We start from the raw sequence: 23,149 nt of genomic DNA, 5'->3' as shown, positions 1-23,149 counted from the left end.
TGAATTTTGATCAATGCAGCTGAAATATTTGCTTATAAATGAATCTTGTTTGTCTTTTGGAACTAAAATAAAATGACATATGGGCTACTTAAAAGTAATACTTAAAAGTAATACGAATTACATATTGTAGATATTCTATCTAGATATTCTATCTACAATATGTAATTTGTTTTGCCTTCAGTATTTACTGCTTTGAATTACAAATGGAATTTTCTAATATTTTCCCTTATGTAGGCAAATCAGGAATTAGAAAGAATGGAAGAAGAAATGTTGCACCTACAAGAATCTGCCAACCTTTTTGAAGTGACTATTCCAGAGTATAAACAAATAAAAGAATGTCGCAAAGAAATAAAGTTGCTGAAGGGAGTGTGGGATATTAATATTTATGTCACAGTAAGAATACATTAAGAATATTATTTAATTCTCCAAAAGCAGTGTAAACTAGCTATTTATTATTATGTTAGTAATATAATGCTTTGAAACACTTTAACATTTTAGAGGCCAATATGAATAGTGAAGTGTAAATATTAAACTGTCATTTTAGAAGCAGAATGTAGGTTTTTTTAAAAAAATAAAACAAATTGTTCTTAGACTGAGTTAATAAACTGAAAAATGCACTTTAAAAAAGTAATTTAATTTCAAAGTAAAAAAAAAAGCCACGCACGAATGTAATTCCTATATAATAAAAGAGTTGAAAAAAGAAATGACAAATTAGTGGAAAAGACCAGGAAATAATAAAAAAGAAATAATAATGCTTGCAAGCAAGAACTTGTGGGACCATAAAATAGAAAAAGTCATAGAAAATGAAGAAGTTAATTTGCTTTGGGACTTTAGAATCCGAACAAACAGGCACCTGCCACATAAAACCTAGACTTAACAACTGTCATTAAGAAAGACAAAAAAGTCTGGATAGTGGATGTGGCAGTGCCTGGTGACAGCAGGATAGAAGAGAAAGAACTGGAGAAGATAACAGAATACAAAGACATATAAATAGAAACAGAATGACTATGACAAAGGCAAGCAAGGGTAGTACCAGCAGGCGCCTTGGGTGCAATCCCAAAACAACTGGAGCATCACTTGACCATCATTGACACTGACAAATTCACCATCAGTGCAAAAGGCGGCTTTACTTGGAACAGCTTCTATCCTGCAACGATGTCTCCCAAACATCAAACAATCACATCTGCTTATCCCAAATCTTTGGTAAGGATCGATAAGACAAAAAATCCCAAACCCAGTCTGAACATCTGGCTGACTGTGCGATGAATAACAACAACAATAACAATAATGAAAATTATAATAATATATCAAGAAGTTGCAGCTTCCTGCAATAACACCAGCAGAACTGCAAAAAACTTTGATACATGGAACATTGTACATTTTAAGAATATATTTGGTTGATACCTAGAATGCTGGCAGCAACCCGTATCAACTATCAGAACCAGTCAATGATATTTGTGATACATTTTTAAATGTTCAATTGACTGAGTTTCATGTTTAGTGAATAAAATATATAATAATAATACCTTGTTCTTGTTGTACTGTGAATTTTGGAATCTAGATCAGAGATGCATCTAGGCCAACATTCTGTGTTATTCCAACCAGATGCATTAAGAAAGCAGAATGGCTTCCTAGAAACTGATATTTAAAAATTTGTGCTCCATGGTCCTGAGGGTAGCACGTGATTCTCAAGATTAATAGCCATTGGTAGTCCTATTCTTTGTAAAGTATCTAAATGGGTAGCCAACATCACATGCGTGTAACAACCTCTATAGTTTAAGAATTCCATTAAAAGCTTTATTAGTCCTAAATTTCCCCAAATTCTGATTTTAGTGGATGATCTTAATTCTGGAAGAAGAAGAAAATCTTCCTTCTGACTCTATTTCCCTTACTCTGTATAATACTTCCATCAGATTTTCTTTTATTAGTCTTCAAAAGCTTCAAATTCTGAACTGTTGTTAGGAAAATTCTAGGGCTCCCCCACCCTTTATTTGATTGCCATTTTTGCATTTTTTTCCTAATTTGATAATATTGTCTACTGTGTAATTACAATTTTTTCAAAATGTAACTATGTTATAGATTTTTGGATCGAGTATTTATAAAAAGGAATAACTAGCAATTCAGTCAGCATTTTCACTAAATTATAGAAGATACCCCCAAATCCAGTTTAGGCCTGATCAATAAACCACAATTATCACCACCACTCTTCTCCTCTTTCTCTTTTTCCTCCTTCCTTTTTGTTGTTATCGCTCCAAATAATTTAGCATTAATCCATCTCAATGCTTATTCCTATCTTCATGGATAAGCAAGTTAAAAACATTGTTTTTATTTTATTTTTATTTTATTTATTTATTTTTGTCACACAGTATATATAAGCATAAGCATGTAATAACTATACAATATATAAGCATATATATAAGTATGAGTATGTAATAACTATATTGATTGGTTATATATAATTTTCTTTTTCTTTTTCAAAATGTTCTGTGACCAATGGATTGGTCTGATTTTATACACTTTCCCTCCTCTCCGTCCCTGATAAGCATTAAGTTGCTCCATATACTACATGTAAAAGGTCAACAAATAGAAAAATTGGGAATTATTTTTTTAAAAAAACAGAAATTTTGGATGTTATTTTTTTACACTTTTGTAGAAACCAATAGCTAATGGGGAGACAGTTCGTAATTGCCCAGACAAATGCTCATAAATAATATTATTTTTATTTTTTATTTTGTCACACAGTATATATAAGCATAAGCATGAAATAATTATACACTATATAAGCATATATATGAGTATGAGTATGTAATAACTATATTAATTGGATATAATGAAAGGAAACAATAGGACAGGAACGGTAGGCACGTTTGTGCTCTTATGCACACCCCTTACAGACCTCTTAGAAATGGGGTGAGGTCAATAGTAGACAGTTTTTGGTTGAAGCTTTGGGGATTTTGGGAAGAGACCACAGAGTCAGGTAGTTTATTCCAAGCATTAACAACTCTGTTACTGAAGTCATATTTTCTGCAATCAAGATTGGAGCGGTTAACATTAAGCTTAAATCTATTGTGTACTTGTGTATTGTTGCAATTGAAGCTGAAGTAGTCTTTGACAGGAAGGACATTGTAATAGATGATTTTATGAGTTAAACTCAGGTCATGTCAAAGGCAGCGTAGTTCTAAATTTTCTAAGCCCGGGATTTCAAGTCTGGTGGCAAAAGGTATTTTGTTGTATTCAGAGGAGTGGAGAACTCTTCTTGTAAAATATTTCTGTACATGTTCAATTGTATTGGTGTCAGAAATGTGGTATGAGTTCCAGACAGTCGAGCTGTATTCAAGAATTGGTCTAGCAAATGTTTTATATGATCTGGTTAGTAGTGTAGTGTTTTTGGAGAAGAAGCAACGCAAGATAGTAAAGTAAAAAATAACAAAAAAAGCTTCTTCCAACATGTTAAAAACAAGAAAAAAGTCAAGGAAACAATTTTCCCATTGCTGGGAGGAAGTGGTAAGAAGGTGACAAGCAACAGGGAGAAAGTAGATCTACTAAACTCATATTTTGCATCTGTCTTTACATAAAAGGAAAAAACAATCCAACCTATCAAAAACAGCATCACAAAAAACAGATTAGGAACACAAGTTAAAATAGGGAAGAAAATGGTGAGTGAACATCTGTCTACCCTAGACGAGTTCAAATCACCAGGACTGGACGGATTACACCCCAAGGTTCTGAAGGAACTGGCAGACGAGATCTCAGAACCACTGAACTATATCTTTCAAAGATCCTGGAGCACAGGGGAACTGCCAGGGGACTGGAAAAGAGCTGATGTAGTTCCAATCTTCAAAAAAGGAAAAAAAACAGATCCAGGAAACTACAGACCTATCAGCCTGACCTCAATACCGGGGAAGATTCTGTAAAAGATAATCAAACAACGAATCACCGAACACCTAGAAGCAAACAAAGTAATAACCAAAAGCCTACATGGGTTTGTCAAAAACAGATCATGCCAGACTAATCTTATTGCATTCTTTGACAAAGTGACAAAATTAGTAGACCAGAGGAATGCTGTCGATATAATTTACTTGGACTTCAGTAAAGTATTTGATAAAGTAGACCATAACCTACTACTAGATAAAGTAGAAAAATGTGGGTTAGACAGTACCATCACCAGATGGATTCATAACTGGCTGACCAACCGCACTCAACGTGTAGTCCTCAATGGAACTACATCCACATGGAGGGAAGTATGCAGTGGAGTATCCCAAGGCTCTGTTTTAAGCCCAGTACTCTTCAAAATCTTCATCAATGACTTGGACAAGGGGATAGATGGGGAACTCATCAAATTTGCAGATGACACCAAGCTGGCAGGAATAGCCAACACTCCAGAAGATAGGTTCAAGTTCCAGAAGGATCTTGACAGACTTGAACATTGGGCGCTATCTAATAAAATGAAATTCAACAGTGAAAAAAGTAAGGTTCTACATTTAGGCAAAAAAAACCAACCCAAAATGCATAGGTACTGTATTTGTGGTACCTTGCTCAATAGTAGTACTTGTGAGAGGGATCTTGGAGTCCTAGTGGACAACCATTTAGATATGAGCCAGCAGTGTGCAGCAGCTGCCAAAAAAGCCAACACAGTTCTGGGCTGCATAAATAGAGGGATAGAATCAAGATCACGTGAAGTGTTAATACCACTTTATAATACCTTTGTAAGGCCACACTTGGAATATTGCATTCAGTTTTGGTCGCCACGATGTAAAAAAGATGTTGAGACTCTAGAAGGAGTGCAGAGAAGAGCAACAAAGATAATTAAGGGACTGGAGGCTAAAACATATGAAGAACGGTTGCAGGAACTGGGTATGTCTAGTTTAATAAAAAGAAGGACTAAGGGAGACAAGATAGCAGTGTTCCAATATCTCACAAAGAAGAGGGAGTCGGGCTGTTCTCCAAAGCACCTGAGGGTAGAACAAGAAGCAATGGGTGGAAACTGATGAAGGAAAGAAGCAACTTAGAACTAAGGAGAAATTTCCTGACAGTTAGAACAATTAATAAGTGGAACGACTTGCCTCCAGAAGTTGTGAATGCTCCAACACTGGAAAATTTTAAGAAAATGTTGGATAACCATCTGTCTGAGATGATGTAGGATTTTCTGCTTGGGCAGAAGGTTGGACTAGAAGGCCTCCAAGGTCCCTTCCAACTCTGTTGTTGTTATTGTTGTTATTATTATTGGACTAGAAGGCCTCCAAGGTCCCTTCCAACTCTGTTGTTGTTGTTGTTGTTGTTGTTGTTGTTATTATTATTATTATTATTATTACTATTATTATTATTATTATTATGTTTACAACTCTTAAAGTCTTTTTTGCGATGTAGTTGCAGTGGGCTTTGGCACTTAGATCATTTGATATGAAAACTCCAAGGTCTTTAACAGGGTGGGGGTCATCTGTAAGGTAATGTCCATCAAGCTTGTACTTAGTATTTAGGTTCTTTTTTCCAATATGTAAGACTGAGCATTTGCTGGTTGAGATTTGGAGTTGCCAAGTTTTAGACCATTCAGACACAAAGTCAAGGTCTTTTTGAAGGATAGTTGTATTGTTGGTGGTGTTAAATAGTTTGACATCATCAGCAAAAAGAACACAATCACTTGTAATATGGTCACAGAGATCATTAATGTATAATATGAAGAGTGTTGGTCCAAGGACGCTGCCTTGGGGAACGCCACTTTTGACAGGAACAGGATTTGATAGAGCATTGCCAGTTTTGACCACTTGTTGTCTGTTTGACAGGAAAACTGTTATCCAATTGTGGAGGGGTCCTGAAATGCCGTAGGATTTTAGTTTTAGGAGAGGTTTATCATGTACTACTGAGTCAAAATCTTTACAGAAGTCTATGTAGATCGCATCTATTGTTTTGCCCTGATCAAGATTTGTAGTCCATATGTTTTTGCAGTGAAGAAGTAGTAAGTTACATGATAATTTTTTTCTGAAACCAAATTGTTTATTAGCGAGTAGATTGTTTGTTTCTAGGTGGAGGGTAATTATTTGTATTGTTCCCAATACAAATCAGTGAAGTACCCCATTTCTAAAAATTTCAGTTTATTCCTTTTCTTGTTCTTTAACTCACTTATAATATTTAATTTTTGATCCTTACAAGGGTCATTTAATTTTGCATGTTGGTTGCAGAATTTGAAATATTGATGTTACTTAGCTTTAGAAGTGGGGCTGCAGATGCAAAGAGATCAAGGAAACTATACTAGCAATTTGCTATCATGGAAGCAAATAAGACAATTTAACATTGCTATTCTTCAAGCCCCTGCAAAATAGCCAACTACATGGTTAGGAAAGTATTTTAATCTTTGTCAAATGTCACTGACATGTCAATGTTTCTCTTGTTTCAGAGCAGTATTGACGATTGGACCAAAAGGCATTGGAGAGAGATTAGTATGGAACAGATGGAGGTTGAACTCAGAAGGTTTGCAAAGGCAAGTACTATAGCTATTATTACCCTTTCTCCATTTATTCTATTGCTTTACCTACTGTTCTCATATGTGATTAACTTCTGTTTCTTTTACAAACAAATTTTGGATTTTTCTTCATTTTTGCCAAATTTTCATACAAAATTACCAAATCTATGCAAAAGTTTGACATTCTTCATAAGCAAGATTTTATTTCGAAAAATGGGGAAGCTTGATTAGTACTTTTTAAATGCATGTACTATGATGCCAAACATTTGCAACATTTTCCTACAGGTCGTTATTATTTATTCATTCAGCAATCATTTGAACTTACAAGGCAACTGAATGAGTGATACGTATAACCAGTTGCCCAAGTTCTGGTATTGCAATGCCTCTATGGTCATATGATGGTAATCTGGGTGCTGGACAACTGGTCTGGATTTCTGATTGTTGCTGTATCTTGTGGTCATAATGAATAGGATTTGTGACCTATCCTGCTGCCCCACAAGCAAAGTCAATGTCATATCTGGTCCTCACTTAACAATCTATGCTGATTTGCTTAAGTATGGTAACTGGGGATAGCCAGAAATTTCATCACTAAGTGGCAGGGCCACATGAATGTCACACTTTTCAACCACTTCATTTAGTGATGGAAATTTTAGTCCCAATATTGATGGAAATTTTAGTCCAATTATCATTGAGACTACAATATAATTGGATTAATGACACAAAATATTTTCTGATGCTTTTTCTTAGGAGATATGGTCATTGGATAAAGAGGTTCGTTCCTGGAATGTATATACAATTCTAGAATTAACTATTAAAAACCTTTTGACATCACTAAGAATTGTAATAGAGTTGCAGAATCCAGCAATTCGAGATCGACATTGGTATCAGCTCATGGAGACCATAGGTGTAAGTATTTTTCTAATTTCAATGTAAAGATTCCTAGATTTTGGTCATACCTTTTGTAGAAATAAATTGAAAAACTCATTTTTTATTTCTTGAAGTGGTTTATTTTTTAAAAAAATGTCCTTTAATGTTATAATTTATGTTAATAATTTTGAGTCTTCTTTTTCATAGCAGGTACCCTCTAGGTTGAGTTTCCTCCTAGGGCCTGGATTAGATCTGGGCATTTTATGGCCCTTGGGCTATTGCTGGGCTTTTTGCGGTCCCTGTCCAGCCCGTGTGAGATCAATAAAAAATTAGAAATCAAATATAAATATGTTTACACCAAACACACAATATAACTGTATTTTATTTTGAAGGTGTCTACTGTTGTTTTTTTCAATTTACATATGTGCATGCATGCCTATGCACGTTCATCGCCCTATTGGTTCAACCTCTACAACAATCCATGTTTCTCATGTGGCTCTTTGGGAAAATTAATTGCCCACCACTGATCTGGGTGGTTTCCACCCTACTTGTGTTTCAGAGGGCCTTGAAGACCTAGCTCTTTATATAGGGTATATGTAGACTCTAACAAACAGTGAATATGTCAGCGTTCCAGAAAACTAGGCTGGAAGCTTCCCTGCTGCCAGGATATATATTATATTGTTGCCCAGTTTTGGCATTTCTGCTTTCCAGAATATCTTCTTTTATGCTGGCATTATTGTTTTATCTCTTATTTTCTTGTAAAGATTCCAGAATTGTTTGGAGTTGGGCAATGTACAGTTAAATTAAAAGATAATTAAAATACCACTGCTTTGTTGTTGTTAGTTGCGAAGTCATGTCTGACCCATCACGACCCCATGGACAACATTCCTCCAGGCCTTTTTCTGGAGTCCATTTAAGCTCACGCCTACTGCTTCAGTGACTCTATTCAGGCACCTCATCGTCTGTCGTCCCCTTCTTCTTTTGCCCTCACTCTTTCCCAGTATTAGGCTCTTTTCCAGTAAGTCCTTCCTTCTCATTAGGTAGGGCCAAAGTGTTTGAGTTTCATCTTCAGGATCTGGCCTTCTAAAGAGCAGTCAGGGTTGATCTCCTCTAAGACTGACAGGTTTGATCACCTTGCAGTCCAAGGGACTCACAGGAGTCTTTTTTTTTTTGTCACAACAGTATATACAAACATTGTCATAAATAAAAACAAGATATCATGAAAGAAATATATGTGTATATATAAGTAAAAACATGCAACATTTGATATCATTTATATATATGATATATTATATTATATCATATCACTTGATATAATGAAGGGAACAATAGGACAGGAACGGTAGGCACTTCGTGCTCTTATGCACGCCCCTTATAGTCCTTTTAGGAATGGGGTGAGGTCAATAGTAGACAGTTTTTGGTTGAAGATTTTGGGATTTTGAATAGAGACTATGGAGGCAGGTAATGAGTTCCAAGCGTTAATAACTCTGTTACAGAAGTCATATTTTCTGCAATCAAGTTTGAAGCGGTTGACATTAAGTTTAAATCTATTGTCTGCTCTTGTATTATTGTGATTAAAGCTGAAGTAGTCTTTAACAGGAAGGATATTGCAGTAGATGATTTTGTGTGTTAAATACAGGTCATGTCGAAGTCGGCGGAGTTCTAAATTTTCTAGTCCCAGGATTTCTAGCCTGTTGGAATAAGGTATTTTGTTGTTTTTGGAGGAGCGAAGAACTCTTCTAGTAAAATATTTCTGGACGCGTTCTATTGTATTAATGTCAGAGATGTGGTATGGGTTCCAGACGGATGAGCTGTATTCAAGAATAGGTCTGGCAAATGTTTTGTATGCTCTAGTTAGTAGTGTAGAGTTTTTGGAAAAGAAGCTGTGTAAAATTAGGTTTACAACTCTTAGAGCCTTTTTTGCTATGTAGTTGCAGTGGGCTTTGGCATTTAGGTCATTTGATATGAGAACTCCAAGGTCTTTAACAGGGTGGGGTCATCTGTAAGGTAATGTCCATCGAGTTTGTATTTAGTGTTTAGATTCTTTTTTCTAATGTGTAAGACAAAGCATTTACTGGTTGAGATTTGGAGTTGTCAAGTTTTAGACCAATCGGAAACAAAGTCGAGGTCTTCTTGAAGGGTAGAAGTATTGTTAGTGGTATTAAATAGTTTGACATCGTCAGCAAAGAGAACACAATAACTTGAAATAAGGTCACAGAGATCATTTATGTATAGTATGAAGAGCGTTGGTCCAAGAACACTACCTTGGGGAACACCACTTTTGACAGGAACAGGATTTGATAGAGCATTGCCAGTTTTGACCACTTGTTGTCTGTTTGACAGGAAGGCATTTATCCAATTGTGAAGAGGTTCCAAAATGCCGTAGGATTTTAGTTTGAGGAGAAGTTTATCGTGTACTACTGAGTCAAAAGCTTTGCAGAAGTCTATGTAGATTGCATCTATTGCTTTTCCTTGATCAAGGTTGGTAGTCCATATGTTTTTGCAATGGAGAAGTTGTAAGTTACAAGACAATTTTTTTCTGAAACCAAATTGTTTATTAGAGAGAAGGTTGTTTGTTTCAAGGTGGAGTGTAATGGATTGGTTATGATAGATTCCATTACTTTGCATGAGACACAACATAAAGAGATAGGTCTGTAATTTTCTTCTCCAGTACCATAATTCTCCACTCCTCTGAATACAACAAAATACCTTATGCCACCAGACTTGAAATCTTGGATTTAGAAAACTTAGAACTCCGCCGCCTTCAACAAGACCTGTGTTTAACTCATAGAATCATCTATTGCAATGTCCTTCCTGTTAAAGACTACTTCAGCTTTAATCACAACAATACAAGCGCAAACAATAGATTTAAACCTAATGTTAACCGCTTCAATCTTGATTGCAGAAAATATGACTTCTGTAACAGAGTTGTTAATGCTTGGAACACATTACCTGACTCTGTGGTCTCTTCTCAAAATCCCCAAAGCTTTAACCAAAAACTGTCTACTATTGACCTCACCCCATTCCTACGAGGTCCGCAAGGGGCGTGCATAAGAGCACAAACGTGCCTACCGTTCCTGTCCTATTGTTTTCTTTTATTATATCCAATTAATATAGTTATTGCATGCTTATGCTTATATATATATATATATATGCTTATATATTATATAGTTATTTTCATGCTTATGCTTATAAATACTGTTGTGACAAATAAAAATAAATTCAAAGGCCTCAATTCTTTGGTGCTCAGCTTTTTTTATGGTCCAACTTTCACAGCCATACATTGCAACTGGGAAACCATAGCCTTGACTATATGCACTTTTGTTGGCAGGGTGATGTCTCTGCTTTTTAGTATGCTGTCTAGATTTGCCATAGCTTTCTCCCCAGGAGCAAGCATCTTTTAATTTCTTGGCTTCAGTCCCCATCTGCAGTTATCTTGGAGCCCAGGAAAATAAAATTTGTCACTACCTCCATTTCTTTCTCATCTATTTGCCAGGACATGAGAGGGCTGGATGACATGATCTTAGTTTTCTTAATGTTGAGTTTCAAGTCAACTTTTGCACTCTCCTTTTTCACCTGCATCAAGAGGCTCTTTAGTTCTCTTCACTTTCTGCCTTTAGAGTGGTATCATCTGCATATCTGAAGTTGTTTGATATTTCTCCTGGCACTCTTAACTCCAACTTTTGATTCATCTAGCCCTCCTTTCTCATGATGTGCTCTGCATAAAGGTTAAATAGGCAAGGTGACAGTATATAGTCTTGGTGGATTCCTTTCCCAATTTTGAACCAATCAATGGATTCATGTCGAGTTCTCAGTGTTGCTTCTTGACCCATATATAGGTTTCTCAAATAAGACAAATAAGATGGTCTGGTACTCCCATCTCTTTAAGAACTTGCCACAATTTGTATAGTCGAATTGTATAACATAGTCAATAAAGCAGAAGTAGATGTTTTTCTGGAACTCCCTAGCTTTCTCCATGATCTAGCGTATGTTGGCAATTTGATCTCTACTTCCTCTGCCTCTTCAAAATCCTGCCTGTACTTGTGATAGTTCTTGATCCACATACTGCTAGAGCCTAGCTTGTAGAATTTTAAGCATAACTTTACTAGTATGTGAAATGAGTGCAATGATGTGATAGTTTGAACGTTCTTTGGCATTGCCTCAGGGGTGAAATCTAAAAATTTTGCCTACTGGTTCTGTGGGCGTGGCTTAATTGGTGGGTGTGGCTTGGTGGTCAGATGACTGGGTGGGTGTGGCCAATAACAATAATAAAAATAATAAACAAAGTATAAAAAACAATAAGAGGTACCAAAAACCAACTTTTACACTTTACACACACACAACACAACACAACTGACTCACACACAATGTAAAAGCAGCTGCACTTCACACTTCACACAGCCACAAAAAGCTCAAAAACCAACTTTCACACTTTACACACACACAACACAACACAACTGAGACACACACACACACACACACATAAAATACCCCATACAGCTTTCTGTGATTTTGTGTGTTTGTGTAGTTAGAGTGAAACACTACAGAAACACACCAAATCTCAGAAAGCTGAACAAAAATTGTTTTTTTATTATTAAGGTTTGTGGACTTCAATTCCCAGACTTCCTCAGTCAGCAAAGCCAGCCAGCATTAGTTTCTCAGTGATGAAATAGATTAGCTAAGGTTAGATTAGTTCTGTCTGGTGCTGAAAGTGAAACTGGGGCTTTCGGGATGGGAAAAAAGCCATGTGGGCGATCAGTAATCAGGTAAGTGCCTTAGAATCTCTTAAAAAAAAGTTTTCTACATGTTTTATACAGAAAACATGTTTTTTAAGGTTCTGCTGATGAGGAACTCAGGTGAGATTGCCAGAGGAGCCTTAATTATTTTTTTTTAAGTTTAAAGGCTCTGTCGATCTCAGCTGATTCTCAAAGGCTTTTTTTACTTTTAAAGGCATGTTTTGGCTGAAGAAAAACCTGTTTTTAAAAGTTTAAAAAAACCCTCTGCTGATGGTGCGGCTCAGCAGAGGCAGTGGGGCGGGGCCAGGAATTTTTGCTACCGGTCCTCCGAACCAGCAGCTGCCATCGCTACCAGATCGTGCGAGCCGGTCCGAACCGGGAGCATTTCACCCCTGCATTGCCTTTCTTTGAAATTGGAATGTAAACTGACTTTTTCCAATCCTGTCGCTACTGTTGAGTTTTCAAAATTTGCTGGCAAATTGAGTGTAGCACTTTTACTGCATCGTCTTTCAAGATTTTGAATAGCTCAGCTGGAATACTATCTCCTCCACTAGCTTTGTTGTTGCTCAGATTGCCTATGGCCCATTTGACTTCACATTCTAAGAGGTCTGGCTCAAGGTCAGTGACCACCCCATCATGGTTATCAGAGATGTTAAGCTCGTTCTTGTATAGTTCTTCTGTATAATTTTGCCACCTTTTTTAAATCTCTTCTGCTTCTGTTAGGTTCTTGCCACTTTGGTCCTTTATCATACCTATCTTTGCATGAAACGTTCCCTTCATATCTCTAATTTTCTTGATATGTCAGCCATTTTGCTTTCTTGCATTTCTTTTTCTTTGATAATAATAATAATAATAATAATAATAATAATAATAATAATAATAATAATAATAATAATAATAATATTTTAATTTGTATACCGCCCTTCTCCCGAAGGACTCAGGGCGGTGAACAGGCAGATAAAATATAAATACACACAGTAATTAAAAACATCCCTTAAAAAACTAATTCAAATGCCCAAAAATGTTAAAAAAATGTACTCCCCCATAAAATAAAATTTTAAAAACCCATCCAATAAAAATAAAAATCAGGCTAGTCCAGCCATACGAAATAAATAAGTTTTAAGTTCGCGGCGAAAGGTCCTAAGGTCAGGTAATTGTCGAAGTCCGAGGGGAAGTTCGTTCCACAGGGTCGGAGCTCCCACAGAGAAGGCCCTCCCCCTGGGGACCGCCAGCCGACGCTGTTTGGCTGACGGCACCCTGAGGAGTCCCTCTCTGTGGGAGCGTACCGGACGATGGGAGATAGAAGCCGGCAGTAGGCGGTCCCGTAGATAGCCCGGTGCTAAGCCATGGAGCGCTTTAAAGATGGTAACCAATACCTTGAAGCGCACCCGGAAAACAACAGGTAGCCAGTGCAGTCTGCCCAGGATAGGTGTTATGTGGGAGCTCCGAGACGCTCCCTCGATAACCCGCGCAGCCGCATTCTGAACTAGCTGAAGTCTCCGGGTGCTCTTCAAGGGGAGCCCCATGTAGAGAGCATTGCAGTAGTCCAGGCGAGAGGTAACGAGAGCATGAGTGACTGTGCATAAGGCATCCCGGTCCAAGAAGGGACGCAGCTGGCGGATCAGGCGAACCTGATAAAATGCTCTCCTGGAGACGGTTGCCAAATGGTCTTCAAAGGACAACCGACCATCCAGGAGCACGCCCAAGTTGCGTACCTTCTCCATCGGGGCCAATGATTCACCCCCGACAGACAGCCGCATCTGCAGCTGACTGTACCGAGTGCCGGCATCCACAGCCACTCCGTCTTGGAGGATTAAGTTTGAGCCTGTTCCTCCCCATCCAGACCCGTCGGCTTCCAGACACGGGACAGCACTTGACAGCTTCACTGGGGTGGCCGGGGTGGAAAAGTACAGCTGGGTGTCATCAGCGTACAGTTGGTATCTCACCCCAAAGCCACTGATGATCTCACCCAGCGGCTTCATATAGATGTTGAACAGGAGGGTGAGAGAATTGACCCCTCGGCACCCACACATGAGGCACCTTGGAGTCGATCTCTGCCCCCTGTCAACACCGTCTGCGTCCGATCAGAGAGGTAGGAGGAGAACCACCGATAAGCGGTGCCTCCACTCCCAACCCCTCCAACCGGCGCAGCAGGATACCATGGTCGATGGTATCAAAAGCCGCTGAGAGGTCTAATAGGACCAGGGCAGAGGTAACCCCTATCCTGGCCCTCCAGAGATCATCCACCAGTGCGACCAAAGCTGTCTCCGTACTGTATCCGGGCGGAAGCCGGACTGGAGCAGGTCTAGATAGACAGCTTCATCCAGGTACTGGGGTAGCTGACACGCCACCACACTCTCTACAACCTTCGCCGTGGCGAAGATTGGAGACTGGCGATAGTTCCTAAAACAGCTGGGTCAGGAAGGCTTCTTGAGGAGGGGTCTCACCACCGCCTCTTTCAAGGCCGCGGGAAAGACCCCCTCCCGCAAAGAAGCATTTGTAATCCCCTGGAGCCAGCCTCGTGTCACCTCCTGAGTAGCCAGTACTAACCAGGAGGGGCACGGATCCAGTAAACATGTGGTGGCGTTCAGCCTACCCAGCAACCTGTCCATGTCCTCGGGAGTCACAGGATCAAAGTCATCCCAAACCACCTCAACAAGTCGGGCCTCAGAACCCTCGCCTGGATCTACCCAATTTTGATCCAATCCGTCCCGAAGCTGAACGATTTTGTCGTATAGATAACCGTTAAACTCCTCGGCACGCCCTTGTAGGGGGTCCTCCCGCCCCTCCTGTTGAAGGAGCGAGCGGGTCACCCGAAACAAGGCGGCCGGGCGGTTATCTGCCGACGCAATGAGGGAGGAAACTTAGAACGCCGCAACCCTCATTGCCACTAGGTAGGTCCTACTATAGGACCTAACTAGTGTCCGTCAGCCTCAGAGCGGCTGGATCTCCAGGCACTCTCTAGGCGTCTTCTCCGGCGCCTCATCTCCCTCAGCTCCTCGGAGAACCAAGGAGCTGGTTGAGACCGGCACCGGGTCAGAGGCCGCAAAGGCACGACACGGTCCAAAGCTCCAGCCGCGGCCCGTTCCCAGGCCGCAACTAGCTCTTCAGTCGAGTCGTGGGCCAGGTGTTCGGGAAACGGCCCAAGCTCCGTCAGGAACCTCTCCGGGTCCATCAGGCGCCTGGGACGGAACCAACGCATTGGTTCCGTCTCCCTGCGGTGGTGGGTAGCGGTCAGAAAGTCTAGACGAAGGAGAAAATGATCTGACCATGACAAAGGTTCAACAACTAAATCATTTAAAACCAGATCATTAGACCACTGGCCAGAGATAAAAATCAGGTCTAGGGTACCTCCCCCGACGTGGGTAGGGCCGTCAATTAACTGAATCAGGTCCATGGCCGTCATGGAAGCCATGAACTCCTGAGCTGCCGAGGATGCTACGCCGGCTGATGGCAAATTGAAATCCCCCATGACCAACAGTCTGGGGGTTTCAACTGCCAACCCGGCCAGCAACTCCAACAGCTCAGGCAGGGCTGTAGTCACGCAGCAAGGAGCCCACCCTGATCAACAAGCCCACCTGAGTTCTACGACCCCACTTCACGAAGAGGGATTCACACCCAGCTATCTGAGGCACAGTGGTTTCCCTCGGCTCAAGACTCTCCTTAATGATAACCGCCACCCCTCCACCCCTACCCTGGGCCCTCGGCTGATGGAATGCTCGGAAACCTGGTGGGCACATCTCCACTAGGGGAACCCCCCCTTTGGTGCCCAGCCAGGTCTCCATAATGCCCATAACGTCCGCGGTCCCTTCCTGAATAAGATCTGAAATCAGGGGGGCTTTATTAACCGTGGACCTGGCATTACATAACATCAGCCGGAGGCCCAGGTCCCGATTACCCTGGCCACTCGGGTCACGGGAAATTTCTGGGGGGCCGGAGCACGCAATCGCTCGTAAACAGCGAGGGCGAGCCCCCGAAACCTGATGTGCCCCCCCTTCCGTCATATCTGCCTCTCCCACTTACCGTAGTAATAGCTCGAACCTGACAAACTGAAACGACGCCCCTCGCCATAACCCCAGGACCTATTAAGTTACCGCCGCGAACACATGGTGGACCTAGCCCTCTCCCTGACGGGTTTCCCCCCCCCACCCATCCACCCCCCCTACCCCTCCCAACCCGAACCCATCAGTTCCCACCCTCCCCTTAAAGTTCCCATTAAAACTCCCCTTAAAAAACCGATTAAAACAGTTAATTAAAAATCCCCTGAGTCTCCTATTTTTGGCATGCCACCTCTCGGGGTTCCAAAACCCGTCCTCAAGTTGGGCCCTCGATAATGTGGAGGGCCAAACCCGCGAGAGAGGGGAATCTCGCAGGGCAAGAAGGTCGGCCGCTGTAAATGTTCGCATAACAATAATCTGGTAAACCAAAGGGTTGCGTCCACAAATATGTCATGTCATTGAAATCACGAGAAATGGTGGAAAAGCAGTCCTGGTCGGTCAAGTTGTTCAAGAAGATGGTGTAATACACGGGACAGAAATCGGCTGAAAGGAATCCTCGACGACAAAAGAGGTAGACAACGGCCCAGGTGATGGAGAAAGGGCCAGATGATTCGATGGTTATGTGAAAGTAGAGAGTCATCCCCGCTGTCGTCGCCCTCATTACGACGTCAACTGCCATCGGGAAACAATCACCCCCAGAAAACTGTCCAAAGAGACCCATGGACCAGCAAGCTATCTGTTCCGCCGACGAGGGGGCAATGACATCAAAATGCCCCCCCCCACCGGCTGCCGTCATCTGCTGGTCGCTTCTGGTCAGTTCTGCAGTTTCAGTTCGGCTAAAAAGAGGGCGAGAGGAGGGCGAGAGTGATAAACGCCCCCTCCGCCCCCTCCAAAGGCGAAAGGAGGGCGAGTGAAAGAAGGGCGAGTGTGTCAAACGCCAAGGGGCGAGAGGAGGGCGAGAGTGACAAACGCCCCCTCCGCCCCCTCCGAGGGCGAGAGGAGGGCGAGTGTGTCAAGCGCCCCCTCCGCCCCCACCGCAGGCAAGAGGAGGACGAGTGAGAGGAGGGCGAAAACGTCAAACGCCCCCTCCGCCCCCCGCCCCCTCCGCCGACCACCGCCGCTGCCATCAAAAGCGGCGAAAGAAAACGCCGGAGGCCAGCCGCCGCCCCAAACAAGCCGGCCGAGCTGGCAGAACATGCCGGCAGCATTTGGGCTCGTCCTGCCGGCCCAGCTCTTCCCGAGGGCAAAAAACCCTCTCCCTGGGTCGGCAGGAGATCAGTTCAACCAGGAAGGGGGGGCAGCGATGTCAAAACGCCCCTCCCTTCTGTCCAGACTGCCGGACAAGAGAGACCACCATCGCCCCGCGAAATCAATGCGGCGCCATCTTGCGCATGCTCTATCTATTTGAGATAGTTTTAGTTGCTAAACTAATGTTTAGTGTTGCGAACCTCCGTCAGTAGTTCTTCAGGCACTCTATCTATCAGATCTAATTCCTTATTTAGTTCACACCTGAGTGGCCTAGTGCTTTTCCTTACTTTCTGCAATTTAAGCCTAAATTTTGCAACAAGAAGCTCATGATCTGAGCCACAGTCAGCTCCTGGTCTTGTTTTTATTGACTGTATAGAGCTTCTCCATCTTTGGCCGCAGAGCACATAGTCAATCTGATTTCTGTGTTGACCGTGTGGTGATGTCCATGTGTAGAGTTGACTCTTGGGTTGTTGGAACAGAGCGTTTGCTATGGTCATCATATTCTCTTGACAACATTCTATCAGCCTGTGCCCTGCTTCGTTTTGTACTCCAAGGCCAAACTTGCCTGTTATTCCGGTTATCTTTTGGCTTCCTACTTTAGCATTCCAATCCCCCATGATGATAAGGACATCATTTTGGGGTGTTAATTCTATAAGGTGCTATGGGCTTCCTAAAATCGGTCAGTTTCATCCTCTTCAGCACTAGTAGTTGGGGCATAGACTTGGACTACTATGATATTGAGTGGTTTGCCTTGGATTTGAACTGATATTATTCTGTCGTTTTGAGGGTTTCATCCCAGTATTTTGCTTTTCCTACTCTTTTATTGACTACAAAGGCTACTCCATTTCTTCTGAGGGATTCTTGCCCGCAGTACCTGATGGTCGACTGAATTAAATTCACCCATTCCTGTCCATTTTGTTCGCTGATTCCTAAGATGTCAATGTTCAGTCTTGTCATCTCTTGTTTGAACTCATCCAGCTTGCCTTGTTTCATGGATCTTACATTCCAGGTTCTTATGTAGAGTAGATCTTTACAGGATTGGACTTTTCTTTCACCACTAGATACATCCACAGGTGAGCGTCATTTCAGCTTTGACCCAACTACTTCACTCTTTCTGGCGCTACCAGTACTAGCCCTCTGCTCTTCCCCAGTAGCGTATTGGACACCTTCCGACCTGAGGGGCTCATTATCCAATGTCATATCTTTTTGCCTTTTGGTACTGTCCATGGGGTTTTCATGGCAAAGATACTAGAGTGGGTTGCCATTTCCTTCTCTAGTGGATCATGTTTTGTCAGAGCTCTTTGCTATGACCTGTCCATGTTGGGTGGCCCTGCATGGCATAGTTCATAGCTTCATTGAGCTACGCAAGCCCCTTCGTCATGACAAGGCAGTAATCCATGAAGGGGTAAATGGTAGCGACAAGGGTGGGATTAGCGACGAGCAGTGGAATCCACTGCTTAGGAAAGAATATTTGTAATTCAACTTGGAATGCTGTTACTAATTGCTCCTTTGCAAATTCTACAGAAATAATCAAAGGACAGAATATTATGCTTCTGACTGATTTATTATAATGGTTTTATTGTCTTTTCTGTGTTTGTTTTGCTTTTTCAATGCTAATACATTTATAATGGGCCCTTGGTGTTCTCTGAGCTAGGTTGTTTTCTTGCCGATGTTTCATTACCCAAACTAGATAACAACACCAGTGCTCATCAATGCACTAATAATGTTACATAGTTTGGGTGATGAAAACAACAAAGAAAACAACCAAGCTCTGAGAGCACCAAGGACCTCATTTATTTATTTATTTATTTATTTTATTTATTTATTTTGTCACAACAGTATATATAAGCATAAGCATGAAAGTAACTATATAATATATAAGCATATATATATAAGCATAAGCATGCAATAACTATATTAATTGGATATAATGAAAGAAAACAATAGGACAGGAACGTTAGGCACATTTGTGCTCTTATGCACGCCCCTTATGGACCTCGTAGGAATGGGGTGAGGTCAATAGTAGAGAGTTTTTGGTTAAAGCTTTGGGGATTTTGAGAAGAGACCACAGAGTCAGGTAGTGTGTTCCAAGCATTAACAACTCTGTTACAGAAGTCATATTTTCTGCAATCAAGATTGAAGCGGTTAACATTAAGTTTAAATCTATTGTTTCCTCTTGTATTGTTGTGATTAAAGCTGAAGTAGTCTTTAACAGGAAGGACATTGCAATAGATCATTATATGAGTTAAACACAGGTCCTGTCGAAGGCGGCGGAGTTCTAAGTTTTCTAAATCCAAGATTTCAAGTCTGGTGGCATAAGGTATTTTGTTGTATTCAGAGGAGTGGAGAACTCTTCTTGTAAAATATTTCTGGACATATTCAGTTGTATTGATGTCTGAAATGTGGTATGGGTTCCAGACAGGTGAGCTGTATTCTAGAATTGGTCTAGCAAATGTTTTATATGCTCTGGTTAGTAGTGTAGTGTTTTTGGAAAAGAAGCTACACAAGATTAGGTTTACAACTCTTAGAGCCTTTTTTTCTTTGTAGTTGCAGTGGGCTTTGGCACTTAGATCATTGGATATTTATTTATTTATTTATTTATTTATTTATTTATTTATTTATTTATTTAATCAAATTTGTATACCGCCCTATCTCCCGAGGGACTCAGGGCGGTTCACAGGCCAATAAAAACATATAAATACAAATTAAGATCACAATTAAAAAACTTATTCTAAAGCCAAATTAATTAAAAATGATATAAATACTAAAACCAATTAAAATCGATATAAATTTAAAACCTAGTCCAGTCCTGCGCAAATGAATAAATATGTTTTAAGCTCGCGGCGGAAGGTTCGGAGGTCCGGAAGTTGACGAAATCCTGGGGGGAGTTCGTTCCAGAGGGTGGGAGCCCCCACAGAGAAGGCCCTTCCCCTGGGTGTCGCCAGACGACACTGCCTAGCTGACGGCACCCTGAGGAGTCCCTCTCTGTGAGAGCGCACGGGTCAGTGAGAGGTATTCGGTAGCAGCAGGCGGTCCCGTAAGTAACCCGGCCCTATGCCATGGAGCGCTTTAAAGATGGTTACCAAAACCTTGAAGCGCACCCGGAAGGCCACAGGTAGCCAGTGCAGTCTGCGCAGGATAGGTGTCACGCGGGAGCCACGGGGGGCTCCCTCTATCACCCGCGCAGCCGCATTCTGAACTAACTGCAGTCTCCAGATGCCCTTCAAGGGGAGCCCCATGTAGAGAGCATTGCAGTAATCCAGGCGAAATGTCACGAGGGCGTGAGTGACCGTGCATAGGGCATCCCGGTCTAGAAAGGGGCGCAACTGGCGGACCAGGCGAACCTGGTAAAAAGCTCTCCTGGAGACGGCCGTCAAATGATCTTCAAAAGACAGCCGTTCATCCAGGAGGACGCCCAAGTTGCGAACCCTCTCCATCGGGGCCAATGACTCACCTCCGACAGTCAGCAGTGGACTCAGCTGACTGTACCGGGATGCCGGCATCCACAGCCACTCTGTCTTGGAGGGATTGAGCTTGAGCCTGTTTCTCCCCATCCAGACCCGTACGGCTTCCAGACACCGGGACAGCACTTCGATAGCTTCATTGGGGTGGCCCGGTGTGGAAAAGTACAGCTGGGTATCATCCACGTACAGCTGGTACCTCACACCGAAGCCACTGATGATCTCACCCAGCGGCTTCATGTAGATGTTGAACAGGAGGGGCGAGAGAATCGACCCCTGCGGCACCCCACAAGTGAGGCGCCTCGGAGCCGACCTCTGCCCCCCTGTCAACACCGTCTGCGACCGATTGGAGAGAAGGAGGAGAACCACCGGTAAACGGTGCCTCCAACTCCCAACCCCTCCAACCGGCGCAGCAGGATACCATGGTCGATGGTATCAAAAGCCGCTGAGAGGTCTAATAGGACCAGGGCAGAGGAACAACCCCTATCCCTGGCCCTCCAGAGATATGAAAACTCCAACGTCTTTGACAGGGTGGGGGTCATCTGTAAGATAATGTCCATCGAGTTTGTATTTAGTGTTTGGATTCTTTTTTCCAATATGTAAGACAGAGCATTTGCTGGTTGAGATTTGGAGTTGACAAGTTTTTGACCACTCTGACACAAAGTCAAAGTCTTTTTGAAGGGTAGCTGTATTGTTGGTAGTGTTAAATAGTTTGACACATCAGCAAAAAGAACACAATTACTTTTAATATGGTCACAGAGATCTTTAATGTATAATAGGAAGAGGGTTGGTCCAAGAACACTGCCTTGGGGAACGCCACTATTGACAGGAACAGGATTTGATAATGCACTGCCTATTTTGACCATGTTATCTGTTTGACAGGAACGCTGATATCCAATTGTTGAGGGGTCTGGAGATGCCGTTGGATTTTAGTTTTAGGAGAAGTTTGTCATGTACCACTGAGTCAAAAGCTTTACAGAAGTCTATGTAAATTGCATCTATTGTTTTGCCTTGATCAAGATTTGTAGTTCATATGTTTTTGCAGTGAAGAAGTTGTAAATTACATAATTTTTTCTGAAACCAAATTGTTTATTATTTCAACCTTGAGTTTCAAATAGTCTTCATTAGTAATACATTTAATTTAGGCTTTTGATCTCTTTTGCTTCAACAGAATGAAAATTGCATCACCAACTAATTTTCCAGCATTATTTCTTTCTTTGCTTATACTGGAATGTACAGTATTCTGTTGCTTTTTCAGATTCAGTTTTCCATAACTGAAGATACAACTTTAGCTAATCTACTGGCACTGAATCTACATAATGTGGAAGATGATGTCCGAAACATTGTTGACAAAGCAGTAAAAGAACTTGGAATTGAGAAGGTTAATCCTGTTTCTTTCCAGAATTCTTTCCAAAATTTTATTCTGAATGTCATCTTGGATTTTAGAATTATTCAATTCTTAGTTTGAATAGAATTGAAGCATTAGAATTTTATTTAGAGAGTTTAGGCTGTTTTTCTGCCTTTGATAGACAATATTGTTCTTTATGACTTCCATTTCTGCCTCCTCTACATTTTCAGTTGTGCAATTTTACTGATGCACAGTCTAGTACATTCTTAAGTGGACTTGGTAAAATTTTAGATTTTAGATATAATTATATTAAAATTTCCTTCCAAATGGTGATTTCTATTATGAAAGAATATACATAGGTATGTTGCTGTATTGCTAAAATGAACTCTGATGTGATCAAATGTATGATCAGATTAATACTACTTTTGCAATTTTATTAATGCACTCACATACTAATAGTTTTAAGAGGCATGAGAGATGGAATTGAGCAAAATTAATTGAACATAGATGTAAGTGGTATATTTTTTTTTTTTGTTTTTGTTTACATTTATACCCCGCCCTTCTCCGAAGACTCAGGGCGGCTTACAATGTATAGGGCAATAGTCTCATTCTATTTGTATATATTTACAAAGTCAACTTATTGCCCCCCCAACAATCTGGGTCCTCATTTTACCTACCTTATAAAGGATGGAAGGCTGAGTCAACCTTGGGCCGGGCTCGAACCTGCAGTAATTGCAGGCTTTGTGTTCTTAATAACAGGCCTTACCAGGCAGAGCTAAACCGGCCCCTATATATCTTCATAATCCATGTTTAATTTTAGAAGTATTCCTATTTAAATTGAAATTCAGGAGGAGCAGAACAGAAGCCCGTGAGAAACAAATATGCCCTTTTAGGAAAACCCTCTCACAGTTATTTTTCCTATATTTTTGGCCACTCAATAGTTGTTTATAAATTGATTTCTATAAAACATTTTGAATTATTTTGAATTTGAAACACTCACCTCAATTTCATAACATCCCATTCCCAACGTAAAA

At 41.2% G+C, this 23,149-nt stretch overlaps 1 protein-coding gene across 1 annotated transcript in view; it reads left to right on the top strand.

The window, feature by feature from the left end:
• LOC131198248 (dynein axonemal heavy chain 11-like) overlaps positions 1-23,149 on the top strand; it is a 94,950-nt gene that overhangs the window by 39,776 nt on the left and 32,025 nt on the right. Inside the window, exons 18-21 of the mRNA XM_058182738.1 lie at positions 235-393; positions 6,392-6,475; positions 7,205-7,363; positions 22,026-22,148. Coding sequence (XP_058038721.1) covers positions 235-393; positions 6,392-6,475; positions 7,205-7,363; positions 22,026-22,148 — 525 coding nt within the window. The remainder of the gene's footprint in view (positions 1-234; positions 394-6,391; positions 6,476-7,204; positions 7,364-22,025; positions 22,149-23,149) is intronic.

This window comes from Ahaetulla prasina, chromosome 4 (assembly GCF_028640845.1).
Source record: "Ahaetulla prasina isolate Xishuangbanna chromosome 4, ASM2864084v1, whole genome shotgun sequence".
Classification (NCBI taxonomy): Eukaryota; Metazoa; Chordata; class Lepidosauria; order Squamata; family Colubridae; genus Ahaetulla; species Ahaetulla prasina.
Note: the sequence above shows the minus strand (reverse complement) of the source record. Positions and strands in the feature narration are given on the sequence as shown.